Source organism: Callospermophilus lateralis, chromosome 13, assembly GCF_048772815.1.
Source record: "Callospermophilus lateralis isolate mCalLat2 chromosome 13, mCalLat2.hap1, whole genome shotgun sequence".
In the NCBI taxonomy this organism is placed as follows: domain Eukaryota; kingdom Metazoa; phylum Chordata; class Mammalia; order Rodentia; family Sciuridae; genus Callospermophilus; species Callospermophilus lateralis.
Window position 1 is genome coordinate 13,192,442 of NC_135317.1, and position 13,037 is coordinate 13,205,478.

General features: G+C 48.0%; 1 protein-coding gene across 1 annotated transcript in view; it reads left to right on the forward strand.

Moving 5' to 3' along the window:
* The window catches only part of Kcnk1 (potassium two pore domain channel subfamily K member 1), a 33,993-nt gene extending 21,216 nt beyond the window's left edge, over positions 1 to 12,777 (forward strand). The window contains exons 2-3 of the mRNA XM_076832097.1: positions 10,167 to 10,562; positions 12,521 to 12,777. Coding sequence (XP_076688212.1) covers positions 10,167 to 10,562; positions 12,521 to 12,777 — 653 coding nt within the window. The remainder of the gene's footprint in view (positions 1 to 10,166; positions 10,563 to 12,520) is intronic.
* Positions 12,778 to 13,037: the final 260 nt, after the last annotated feature.

The following is a 13,037-nucleotide window of genomic DNA, read 5'->3' on the forward strand; positions in this document are numbered from 1 at the left end:
GAGCACCTGAATCTCTGTCCTTGGGGTTCAGAAGAATTCAGCTTCTCCTACCCATGATGTCCATGCACAGCCCATTCCAAGCTGACATCTCAGGCTGACACTCCAAGCTGATACTCTGAAACTGCCATCTGTTCAGACCCTGGTCTAAAATATCTTCCTGCTCTTTGACAGCTCTGTCCCCTGAGCAAGTTCTCATCTGACCACCTATAGTGACTCTGAGCCACACTTGCTCTCTGCCTTTGCTCTCAGTTCAGCCTCCTGGACCCCTGTGGCCACTTAACCCTTTCTCAGCCTAGATAGAGATAGAGATATACAGATCTCTCTATTATTTATGTGTATATATAATTTGTGTGTGTAAAGTGTGATGCGTGACTTGAGTGTTACAAGTATTAGTAATTAAGGTTGTGTTTGAACTTGTGTTTGCCCAGCTTATGACTAGCAGGGGATCCACAAGTACTCAATGACCCACCTCCACCCACAGTGGAGCAGCCTGGGAATTTATTGTTATTTAGTAAATTCCAATGTTTGGAAAGACACAAATATGTTTGGTCTGCCCGAATATGTCTCACTCACAACAGTCCACCTTATTGAAGTACCTAAGCGTGTGAAGCTCCTACATTTACCACAGGGGGCTTGATACTCGTGCCCTTTTCCACCTAGCAGAGACATTTCAGAAGAGACCTCTAGCTCTCACACCTCTTTTGTCATGGGAATCTGCTGTTGTCCACTCTGGATATGTGGTTTGTGGTGGATGGCCTCCATATTGGGTCAGTTTACAATGCGGGGAGTAGGACCTAGAGAGGAAGAATTTGGATTTAATTTTTGGAGGGGGATCATTAGTGTCCTTTTAAACTACAGTCAAAGTCCTTATATCAGTCTTATGTATCAGCTTATTGCCAAGCATTTTTTGTGACCAAAGGAAACCGTAAATAAACCCTCCAGCTTCACTTGCCTGGAAATGACTTTAAAAATCAGATTCTAGTGGTTGTGCACTGAGCGAGATTAGTCTCCCACTAGCTGAGCTGTAGATGACACTTCTGATGGAGGCCACCTGACAGGTTCAACCTGTTGTCTTCTGCCATCCCCCCTATTCTCTAGGCACAGATGTCTTTTGTATCTTAATGATTAACTGCAAGGTTAGCTATTCCTGGTAAAAGGAACTAAAAAAAAAAACAAAAAACTCATCATAAACCTTCTAATCAGTAACTTTTCTCTAGATTTACAGGGTGGGGGGAAACATATGATAGTCTTCAGATAACATCAAAGTATGGGCCAAAGATTTGCTAATCCTGTTGCTTAACATGAAATGATGTTTAGCTTGCAGGGAAATATGTTTATCTGAAGAATTATAGAGACTGGCCCAGGAGATGAAATCAACTGTTATCGCAAGGATAGTCTAGCAAAAGAGAAAGAAACACAGGCCCTTGTCAATGAGGAGTCTGTTCACCTTCCTGCTCATTGTCCCCTGCTCCCCTTTTCCCACTTTATAAAAGCTGTGTGTGCTCCCTACAGTGGAGCTTTGAGGATGATAGCCTCTTCATCTTCTCAGGACTGGCTATTGAATAAATCTGACTTTCTTCTCACCAATTCTCATCTCTCAAGTACTGGCTTTTGAGTGGTGAGCAGGTGGACTTGAATCCAGTAACGTCATTAGGCCTTTAATTGTGTCAAACCAAAGAAAGCTCTTGAGACTAAGGGACCTCTGACAACAAAGGATTTATCCAGCCATTACAGATGCTAACCAGAAAGAAAGGACTAAGTCCTGGGACAGGTTCCCACGTCTACCAGTAGCAGGGCGAAGCAGTATTGGGAAATGTCCCCCAGTATGGAGCTGAGAACGTTTGCATGAAGTCTGAGGAAGGAAAGCAGTGAACCTACCTTGGCTGTAGGCAAGCTGGGCGGGTAATGTTGAAGACAGAACAAAGGACAGGCAGTTCCTGTAGGTGAGGGAAGATGGAGGCTGAATTGGGTCTGGGAAGATAGAGACTGCCTCTAGGACACCTCCGGAGCCCTTCCCCCTCCCCCCCCCCACCTGCTACCACGGTTACCTGCCTACAGGGAACTATTCCCCCAAAAGGTTGCTACTGAAGCACTTTCTGGGCAGCCCTTCCCCTGTTTGGGCAGACAAGGAGAGGCACCACTGGAGGGCTTCCTTCTTATCTTTCGGCTCATCTCCTGGCCACTGGTCACTTAGTAGGATGGGGAGAGGAGAGGGGCCAGATAAAGGGAGAAGGAGGGCAGGAGAATAAAGGGATTCTAAAATGTATAAAAGGGGCAAGACACCCCACTTCTTTGGATACCAGCTCTAGGGCCCCCTTCTCTGCAGAGGAGTTATCTCTGTTCTATCTTTAAATAAAACTTGCTTTCTACTTGGTGTTTCTTGGGTGGTCAGTCTTAACATCTGTGGAAACAACTTGGCCCTGACTGATTTTCATCCCCGGTGGTGTCCGTGTGAAGCAGGAGGCCTGACAGGAGGGTAGCTCGTGAGGAGAAGCTGCCATCGCTCCTGGATTTGTTGAAGTTATTAGTCATGAAACATTAAATCAGGGTGTAGTGGCACTGGTGGTAACAATTATGGGGTTCAAATTGAGGTTTCAACATAAATACTCTCCATTGGTTCCACCTGCAGCTAACTAACTCTCATCTCTTCCACCCTCCAGCATTTCAGGTGAAATTGAAGATTTCTCGGGATTTTTCTTTATAAATTTTTTTAATTTTTGTAGTTGTAGGTAGACAGCATGCCTTTATTTTATTTGTCTGTTTTTTATGTGGTGCTGAGGATCGAACTCAGTGCCTTACACGTGCAAGGCAGGTGCTCTGCCACTGAGCTACAGCCCCAGCCCTTCTTTATCAATTTTTATCAGACACTGTTTTCATATCTTCTAGCCATCACTGTAGACTATGTCTTGAAAGGCTTGGGAAAAACTGAACTGTGTTCAGAGAAGAGATGGGAGCATGCTGATGGCATCTAACTAGCATGTCCAGAGCCGGTGGCCGAGCTGGAAGAACCTCCTTTAGCTACCCATCTGCAGCCTCCGTGGAAGCCTTTACCTTCCTGACACACCACAGGCACTGTGGCTACACTCACTGCCACACCTGGACCACTCTCTTTGGTCCTCAGAACCCCTGCACGAGGCATGCTACTAGACCCATGTCCATCTGTTGACCACTCAACTTGGGAGACGCGAGGGGGTGGGAAGGAAGTCAGGTGTTTTGAAGGTAGCCCTGAGAAGAGAGAGAGGCTGCCATCCCTCAAACAAAGACCGCCTCAGGTACCCAAGGGCTTTCCTGGGAGGAAAGAAGATGCAGGGAATGATGGGCAGGAGGCTGTGTGCTGAGTGGGGTCATCAGGGCCTGGCCAATCCCTCTAATTCTCTAGATGAGCATTTTATTCCCCTACAAGTTCAACATCATTTTATTTTTAATTAGAAAGCAAGATTAGCAAGTCCTTGGCTCACGCTTGGATGTTATCTGAAGAACGTCATCTGCTTCGGGCTCTGAAAACCTGAAGAAGGATTAGTGATGAGGGGGCTTGGGCTCAGTGTTTCTCTTGTTTCTCTTCCTGCAGTATTTGACTCCAGCAGTCAGTGTGCCAGTCATCCCAAGGTAGTTTTCTTTGAAATTCACAACAATGGAAGGAAGAGAAGGGGTAATGTCATCAGGGGTGACTTCCAAAGCCGACTAACCTCAGATGGGGTGTCTAAGACACAATGGGACGCTGTGCCTGCTGTTCCAGTCATGTTCCCCAGGATGATCCTCGGGCCACACAGCTAGTAAGAGGCAGAGTCCAGACTCAAGTTTAGGAAATGTGGTTCTCCTGGGAGGCCACTGGGCTGGGGCGGCTCTGCACTTTAAGTGCCCTCTTGGATAACAGACTAGCCAGGAACAGACTGACCGCCAACTAGGAACCTGCTTCTCTGACCGGTCAGAAGTGTTCCCTGTCCTGCTGCTGCAAACCCTTCATAGACGCCCCCCTCGTCCTCTGGAGGAGAGCGGCCACTAGCTGAGTGGTGCTGCCCGGGTGAACTACTGGAAGCTCAAACCAGCACTTCAAAACGTAAACGTGCTTGGTTTGTCTTTTCTCATCAGCCCGTTTCCTCCATGTGCAGCCTTACATGTCCTTTGTTCCAGGAGCCTCTGCCTCCAAAAGGTGTGGAGGTGTAGGTGCTGCTGACCGCGTTTCCTCCCAGGAGCCTGATTCCCTGTGGGTGGAGGCATACAGCTGCCCTCTGAGTCCTGGGGCAACTGACAGCTTTTGTCAAGACTGGGCTCTGGCCCCACACAGCAGCCCATGTGTGGAGAGGAGAGCTGGTGGGAGGGAATGGGGTTCCACTGCAAGTCAGCTGATGCCAAGATGGCCAGAGTTTTGTCCTAATGACCACTTCCAAAGAATTCAGGAGTGCAGAAGGGTTTGCTGAGGAGGAGAGGAGGGTGGAGGTGGATGGGCAGGAAAGATGTATGCTGGCTGAGCTGGGCATCCAGCCGCGCTGTAGCTCTGTGTCACCCAGGGGATGTATTCCCTGCTTTTCCATCAGAAGGTTCCTGGTTCCTGTGATTAGTGATGACTTTCATCTCCTGCACAGGTTGCAATCCTTCAATACACACATTATTTTCATGCAAGTTAAGTGCTATTCTTCTTTTAATGAGAGAACAGTATTAGCAGGTTCTTGGCCCACACTTCATGTTACTTGAAGACCACCAGGTGTTCCAGTTTCTGAAAAATGAAAGATTACTGATTAGAAGGTCTGGGGACAAATGTTTTTCCTCTTTGTCTCCTTTTCCTGGAATAACTGACTCTTAACATTTCGACTATTGAAAGTGGGTTTCCTTAGAAGTTGTATCACTGGGCAAAGGAATAAAACAGAAAAACTTTACAAGGGACAATTTTGCAAAGTGAAGCTCATCTTCTACATGGTGGCATAAAACAAATGGAGTAGTCATTATCACTGTCACACCTTTACATGACATGAGAGTTGAGGATGCTTAACCTTCTGGTCTAAAGTTGAGCCTTGCGGTCATCACAAGAACTGTGTCAGCTATTTGAAGGTTTGGCAGGAGATGAGTGGGAACGGCGCAGTGGAAATTTAGCAAATAGTACGTGATGCCGTCATGTCTTCCATATTTGTTATTGACTTTGGAGCTGCTTATGTTCCCAGGGGAAGAGAAGTTTCAACCCTGAGTTGTCAGTTTCTCCATGCCTGGGAAATTCCGGCTGTCTCTGCTTGGGGAAATGCCTGCAGCCTCTGTGCCTGGGGGAAATGCCTTCTTCAAGAATATCCCTACTCTTAAAGCACCTCTGGGAAGACTTTACCATAGAATAGCTTTTAAACCTTAGGGTCCTGATAGCTGCATAATGAGTCAAACCTGAAGGCAAACCTGGAGGGTGCATGGCAGCAGATGGAGGAAACCGGCTGCTTTGCTTAGTAGGTCAAGAGGCCTATTTCAAATATGGGGCTTTAGGAAAACTAGATCTTTTGTCTGTTGACTTCTTCAACATTGCTTCATTCTTATCTTGTTCCTAAAATTTTTGCATGGTCAAGAAGGAGTGAGAGGGAAAATACTTTTTAAAGAATAAAAAGGGCAAAATAGAATAAAATGCAATTCTTCCTCAGCCGTGCTGGCTTCTGCAATAATCAGGCTTAGCGGCAGATTCTAACTCTTTCTCCCAATGTCCCAGGGTAGAAAGTGGCTCTCTGGGTGACAGACACACGGTGGGACCATGGGCATTGCCATGTGCCCACAGACCCCAGGGTGGGCTGAGGTGCCACTGACAGCAGTTGCTGATGCCAGAGGCCGGGTCGAGGACCTCACCTGCAGCAGAAACCAAGAGCTGTGTGTAGGCGATAGCCCAATCCACCAAGCTATGCCATGAGCAAAGGACGCGTTTATCCTCGAGTAAGAATTGCGATTCAGGACACACCAGGAGTGAGCCCAAGGTGTGTTCTCAGAAGGGGCAGAGGAGGGGCATTTTCAGAAGGGTGGCCTTGACCTTCATCCCTGTTTCAAAGCTTTGTTGGCTGATAGGGCTGCAGGTGGGAGCTGGAAGCGTTGGTCTGCCTCCTGGCACTCAGAGGTGGTCTGGTGATGGGGACCCTGGAGAGCCTGCAGTGCCCCTCTCGCATACTCAGTCAACTTACCTTTCAAGGTGAATTGGAGAGACAGGTGGGTGCCTGTCTGGCTTAGGCAAGTTCCACACCTTTGTGAAGCTGGACTGTGAGCCTTCTCCTCCCTTCAGTGTGGGTGCTCATGGCTCTCAGGTCTGTGGACTCCAAGGCTCACAGCACCAGGGTCACCGCTTGCTGAAGATGGAACCCTAGGAGCTTTGAAGTGGAGGAGCACCTGGTCTCCCTCCAGGAAGACCACTGATGTCCCCTTGGCAAAGCCAAGTCTGTTTAGAGACAAGAGCATTGTGCCTGTCCCATCAGGGTGGACTTCAGAGGCTGAGACTCTTCTCTCGTTTATTTGTTTGTTGTTTTTATTTAGCCTGTATAAAACTAACTTAATGAAGAATATATTCAGGTTCCACATCATAATTAATGCAAGACAATGAGAGTATTATATGGCCAAGGTCATAGGCCATGGTCAACTGCACGTCTCAAAAGCATCTGATACAGGTGAAGAAACTGCAGATCGGTGACTTGCTCTGATGCACCAGAGGAGCCACAGAGGTCCTCTGCCTTGGACCTCCTCAGGACTTGGTACCAGAACAACCAGAAGGCCCGTGCCTGGTGTGACCTAATTGGGTTGGAGATCAGTGTTAGGGAGCAGAGTATCAGCTTCTGGGTTTAGAGCCACATTGCACAGGAGAGGGCCGTCCACACACCCACCCCATACAGCCCTCCTATGTGGCCCCCAGGGGTGTAGCAGCTGGGGAGCAGGAGGTGAAACCACAAGAACATGGACTTTGTGGGAGTTTCACCCCAGGACCTAATTGAGGTCTTGAAATAAGTTTCAGCCAACTTTGTTATACACAGTTTTGGGGCCCCAAATTATGTGACTAGCCTTAGAAAAATTGAATGAACCCCAATGTGCCAAGTTTATTAAATCTTGCTAAATTTTCATCATTTGTAATGGATTTTAGTATGATTATAAGATTTTAAAGCTGTGAGCTTTGCTTCATGATTTATTTGGATATTCCGCGAGCTGAGCTTGAGTGGGCTCCTGAGTGTCCAGTAGGCTGAGAGCTTCCAGCAGGGACACTGAGGGGTCTGTTGAAAACCAGTTGCTGTGTGGGCAGGCCAAAGGATGTTTTCCCAGTGTGGCCTGCACTCGAAGTGTGGGCAACTCAGAGGAGAGGTACCTTTTACATTTACTTTCCTTTAACAAACATGATTTATGTAAACATCAGGAGGAGAGAAACCGCCTCAGTGAAGGTCTGCACCTGGCCATGGCTAGTCTCCTAGCAGGACTCTATCACCGGTACAAAAATGTCATCATGCAGAGAGCCTGGAGTCCTGTCGTGATTATCTTTGCTGCTCAGAGACAGAATTTGAGTCAATGAGATTTAGTTAACATTCTCATAAAATGACCTCTCAAATTTTGAGAGTAAATCATACCCTTACTTTTTATCCCCTGCTAGGATCATGTCATTTATTGGGACAGATGTTAGGAAGAGGTGGGCTGTGTGGCATAGGTGTGTCACACTTTTTCAAAAAATGCTGCCAAAGAAAAATGGAATCAAATCACGGTCTTAAAGCCTTTTGCCAACAGACTCAGCGACTCCTGTGCTTCCTCTACAAAATCCCTGCCAAGCCAAGTTCCTCCTTGCTGCCTGCCACCCTCTAGTTGTCAGAGACCGTGACCTCCTCCTGCTTTGGGTCTCAGGCTTGGAACAAACGGGTGAATTGCCTTCCGGCTGGCTTTAGGTGCTGGCTAGATAGAATTCCATTTTAGAGTTATTTCTATGCACCTCTGATCATCGGAATATCCTTCCTCAATGCCCAACTGGAACCATAACTTCCGCTGGCCCGAGTTTCGGTGACGTGGGTGGTTTTGCTTATAACAAGTCTCCTTCCTTTTTTTTGCAAAACTAAACATTTACATTTTCCTGCTTCCTTATGCTGCTGCATGTATGTTACTTAGCAGACTGTCACCATCACTCATGTGATTCTGTGTGTTACCATCACGCATGTGATTCTGTGTGTGCTGCCAGGGTTTGGATGTGAGGTGTGCCCCGAAAGCTCCCACTGATGCAGGTGTACTCAGAGGTGAGGTGATTGGACTGTGAGCTGTGACCTAATCAGGCCACCCTCCTTTGAATGGCTGGGTGGTAACTGAAGACAGGTCGGGGGTGGCTGGAGGAGGTGGGCCCCTGGGGCTGCCCAGGAAGGGTGTACCCATCCTGGGTTCCTTTGCACCTCTCTCTCTCTACTTCCTGACCCTGCCATGAGCTGGGTAGCTCTCCTGCCCCGGGCCTTTCCCCCATGATGTGCTGCCCCACTCGGGCCCAGAGCCACAGAGCTGGCCATCTGTAGATTGAGATCTCTGAAACTGTGAGCTCCAACTAAACCTTTCCTCCGCTGAGCTGTTCTTGTGGTCACAGAGAGGCAAAAGCATGCTAACTCACTGCACCAGCCTCTTTCCCTCTCTGAATGCCAGGCATGAAGTTAGCCAGGGCATCCCTGGCGCTGCTGGGAGTGTGTGGACAAGATGGCTTCAGACACTGAGGCTCGGAGCAGTGGTTCCTGACTCCTGGGGGACACAGTCCTCCTTTGAGAATCTAAGCTCTGGAATCTCCACACAAAAATGCTCAAGTTGGAGGATGAACATGTTTGCATATGATTCCAGTGGACAGGAGGACCTGCTGTAGTTCACTCACAAACTGTGCCTGGGGGCAGCGTATGAAGAATAATCCAGGAAGAGGCTGGGTGGGTGTGGTGTTCCATGTCTAGAACCCTGGTGACCAAGACAAGAGGATCACAGGTTTGAAGCCAGCCAGGGCAACTTACCTCTGTTTTAAAATGTAAAATAAAAAAGACTAGGCGTGTAAGTGGTAAAGCATCCCTGGTATTAGTCCCTAGGACCTAACGATAATAATGATAATCAAAGAATAACTACCTAGACCTTTGCTTCATATCAGGCATGAAGCAAAGAATTTGCACATGTAGTGGAGCAAAACACATTTTCAAGATTCAATTTTGAAACCACTTTTCAATTATATTCACAGATCAGTTTTTTCAGAATCCAATTTCATTTTTTAAAATATGCACTTAGTTGGCAAAGTGTCCTGAGCTGCCTCTTTGGACAGGTTGGGGCTTTCCCATGAAGTGCCCTTGAGCTCCTAGAACCCTGGGAGCCTCGGGCCTGGCCAGGTTCCCTCCTGCTGGCTTTGGTTGGATGAAGAGTCGCTTGTGTGGCCATGTGGGAATGATTGAGATTGTCCAGAAGTGAAACAGGCATCTGTTGTGACCGCTGCCCCTAATGGAATTGTCTTGATGCTTCTTTGGGAACTGATGGCATCTTTGAATGTGTGGAAGTGACAAGGGGGAAGGGGCAGGTGTCTGAGTGTTCCCTGGGGCCAGGTGACAGGGCGGGATACTTTAGAAGCAATGCTGGCCCATGACCACGAGCTTTGGCCTCATTTCTGCCCTCCCGTTCCCTATCTTAGTGGAGTCCACCCCTCCCACTGCCTCCTGAGGGCCGCTTCTCCACACACACCTTTATTTGTCACTCATTCTGGTCACAATGTCCGGTGAGTCATGTGTTTTGGAAGTGGGTGGATTGGGTGTGATACTATGAGTGTCCTTGGGAGCAGAGGTTGTGTCATGCTGGGCAAGGGGGTCCCACGCTGAGCTTTCCTCCTGCTTTGCAGCTCAGTATGCTCTTCCTGTTCAGCCAGACAGCAAGTCTCAGACCAGGGGCAGGTTGTGGGACCATCTGGTCAGGTTACAGAGTGGTGGGCCTCCCAGGAGTCTGGCCTCCACGGATGGATCCTACTGACCTAATGGCACCAGACCTAGAGTCTCTTGATTCTCTTCTGTTTGAGGGATGAGGGGGACATAGACACATGTCACTTAAAAACATTTTATCTTCTGGGCCTGGAAGTCGCTCAGTGGAAGAGCATGTGCAAGGTCCTAGGTTCCATCCTCAGCACCAAAACCCAAAGCACAACCCGTTTCCCGCTCCCCGGCTTCAGCTCACCTGTCACCCTTTCTTTCCCCTTGCAGGTTATGGCCACACCGTGCCCCTGTCTGATGGGGGCAAGGCCTTCTGCATCATCTACTCCGTCATAGGCATCCCGTTCACCCTCCTGTTCCTGACGGCCGTGGTCCAGCGTGTCACCGTGCATGTCACCCGCAGACCTGTCCTCTACTTCCACATCCGCTGGGGCTTCTCCAAGCAGATGGTGGCTATCGTCCACGCTGTCCTCCTCGGGTTCATCACTGTGTCCTGCTTCTTCTTCATCCCGGCCGCGGTCTTCTCCGTCCTGGAGGATGACTGGAACTTCCTGGAATCTTTCTATTTTTGTTTCATCTCCCTGAGCACCATCGGCCTCGGGGACTACGTTCCTGGAGAGGGCTACAACCAGAAATTCAGAGAGCTCTACAAGATCGGGATCACCTGTGAGTATCACACCCAGGCTGCCCCTCAGGTCGGTCTTACCACCTGCACTCCACCCCCCAGTAGTCACCCATAAGCGCCCGGGGTGCTTCCTCGTGGGTTAGCTGGTCTTCCACTTTTGCCACCTTCTCAGGCTATTTGCTTTCATGATTCCCATAAAAATTCTTTCTGCAGAACACTTATTACCTATTTATTTTCCCCTGGCACCTTACAACTACTGATCAATAACGTCTAGGCCTTACACAGTGCTGTATTAAAACAAGCCACACAGGACATGCTTGATGCCCAACTTTTAATGAAGCAGGTTGCTCTACTCTGTTAAGGGAGCACAAGGGAGTGAGGCCTCGGGTAGAGCCCACCACTGTTTGCCAGGAATTTCTTAAAATGGTCATTTATCTCCTTTGTCCATCTGGTTCTTTTTGAAGGAATGTTTCCAGAATATTATATGGAGAAAATAAAATAGGCATGAAAATTCAAATGGCCAGTGACTCATAATTTTTTAAATAATTTCAGTTTTAAATTTTATGTAATATCTGGGAAAATGTAGTCACCCACTTGGAGAAGCTGCTTGCTGCGCGGCCTTCCCTGTCTCCCAGGATGCACACTTGTGCAGTCGTGATGGACATGCAGTTCCCATTTCTGCCCCTTCCAGGATCTTCCCATTTGTGACTCGCTCAGCCCATGTCCTCTAGGAGATCAGAGTGGAAACTCCGGCACTCATGTGCGCCTGTCCTGTCATCTCAGTGCCACAAATGCTTAGTTGAACTGTGTCTGTATTAACAATTACATTAAACTGTGGGCTCACCAAGAATAGGGATGTCACTCAAGAATCCGCAGAGCTTCCAGCAGTGCCAGGCCACATGCAGCTCAGCAGGCACGGGCCCATGGTTCCCCATCCCCTAAGTGTTGTTTGTGGCATCTGTGATCCACCACAGGGCCATGCCATCATCTCTCCATGTCTCTGTTGTTGATTATTTAGGTGGCTTCTAATTTGGGAGTATTATAGATAACATTACAGAAGACACTTTTTAAAATACTTTTTGAACGTTCATGTATTTCCAAGAAGTGGCATTGCTGGCCCAACAGGAATATGCTTTTCTGTGGCTCAGAACATATTGTTCCGGGTTCTCCGAATGGTGTTATGGGTCCGACACACAGTCACCGACTCTATCTGAGCCCAATGGTTTCAGTCCTCTTGGGGCGGCCGTGGCCAGTAGAGTTATAGTGGTGTTTTTTCTGTATGTGAATTTGATAGCAAAATAAACATTATCTTAACTTTTTTTCATGTAACAGATAATTATCTAACTTTTTTTTTCATGACTTAGGGAAGTACAATATTTCTGATCATACTTACCAGCTACACTCTTTTCTTGGATGAATTGTCTTCTCAGTTTGCCAACAGTTTCTCTTCTTCCGTTTTTCATGTAGTACCAAATCCTTGCATAACAATTATCTCTTGTTACAACGTGGACATGTTTTTTAGGTAATCTACTAGTTTATGGAATCTTAATTTAGCTTAAGAAGTAATTGCTGTTACTAAACTTCTTATTCTGTAGTGGAAATAATGATAAGGATATTGCATGCTTTAAAAAGGTGCCCATGGTAAGTTGCAAGCATTCCTAACATGCCTCAGGCTTTGTGAGCCGGAGTTAGGGCAGAGGTGGAGCTCTCCTGCTGGGAGGCCACACTTGGAGGGGCCCCATTAGCGCCAATATTTTTTTATTTTTTTCCCCTCAAAAATTGCAGCCTGTGATTTGAATAATTCCAGCTGGTAGAAGGGTAAACCCCTCTTCACCTCCTTTTCTGTGCAGTTCCTCTTTGAGCCATGGTCTTCAAACTTTCCTAGAAACAAATCACCCCGTGCTGTAGCTTCTCTGTGGCAGGGATGGGAGGCAGGTCGGCACGAGTTCGGGGCTCGCCTGTGACTGAGCTGCACTCAGATGCTGTCCTTCTCACGCAGGCTACCTGCTGCTGGGCCTCATTGCCATGTTGGTGGTTCTGGAAACCTTCTGTGAGCTCCACGAGCTGAAGAAATTCAGAAAAATGTTCTACGTGAAGAAAGACAAGGACGAAGATCAGGTGCACATTATGGAGCATGACCAGCTGTCTTTTTCCTCCATCACAGACCAGGCAGCCGGCTTGAAGGAGGATCAGAAGCAAAATGAGCCTTTTGTGGCCACTCCGTCTGCCTGTGCAGATGGCTCTGCAGGCCACTGAGCTTGGGCTGGGTGGGTCCTCCTGCAGCAGCAGGCCGGGTGTGAGGGGCGGCTTAATCGTGTCCACTTCCAGGAAAATGGAAAGTCAAGATGAGGCCTTCTTAAGGGCACCTACAGTTTGCAATATTTTAAAAATGTGGAGCAAAAGTAGCTTTGACTCTGGAGGGGTGTCTGATATCTGGGGAGACCGAGCATACACCTGTATTTCACATACCACAAAACCATCTAGACCTGAGTAACAGGAGAAGAACACTAGAAGCC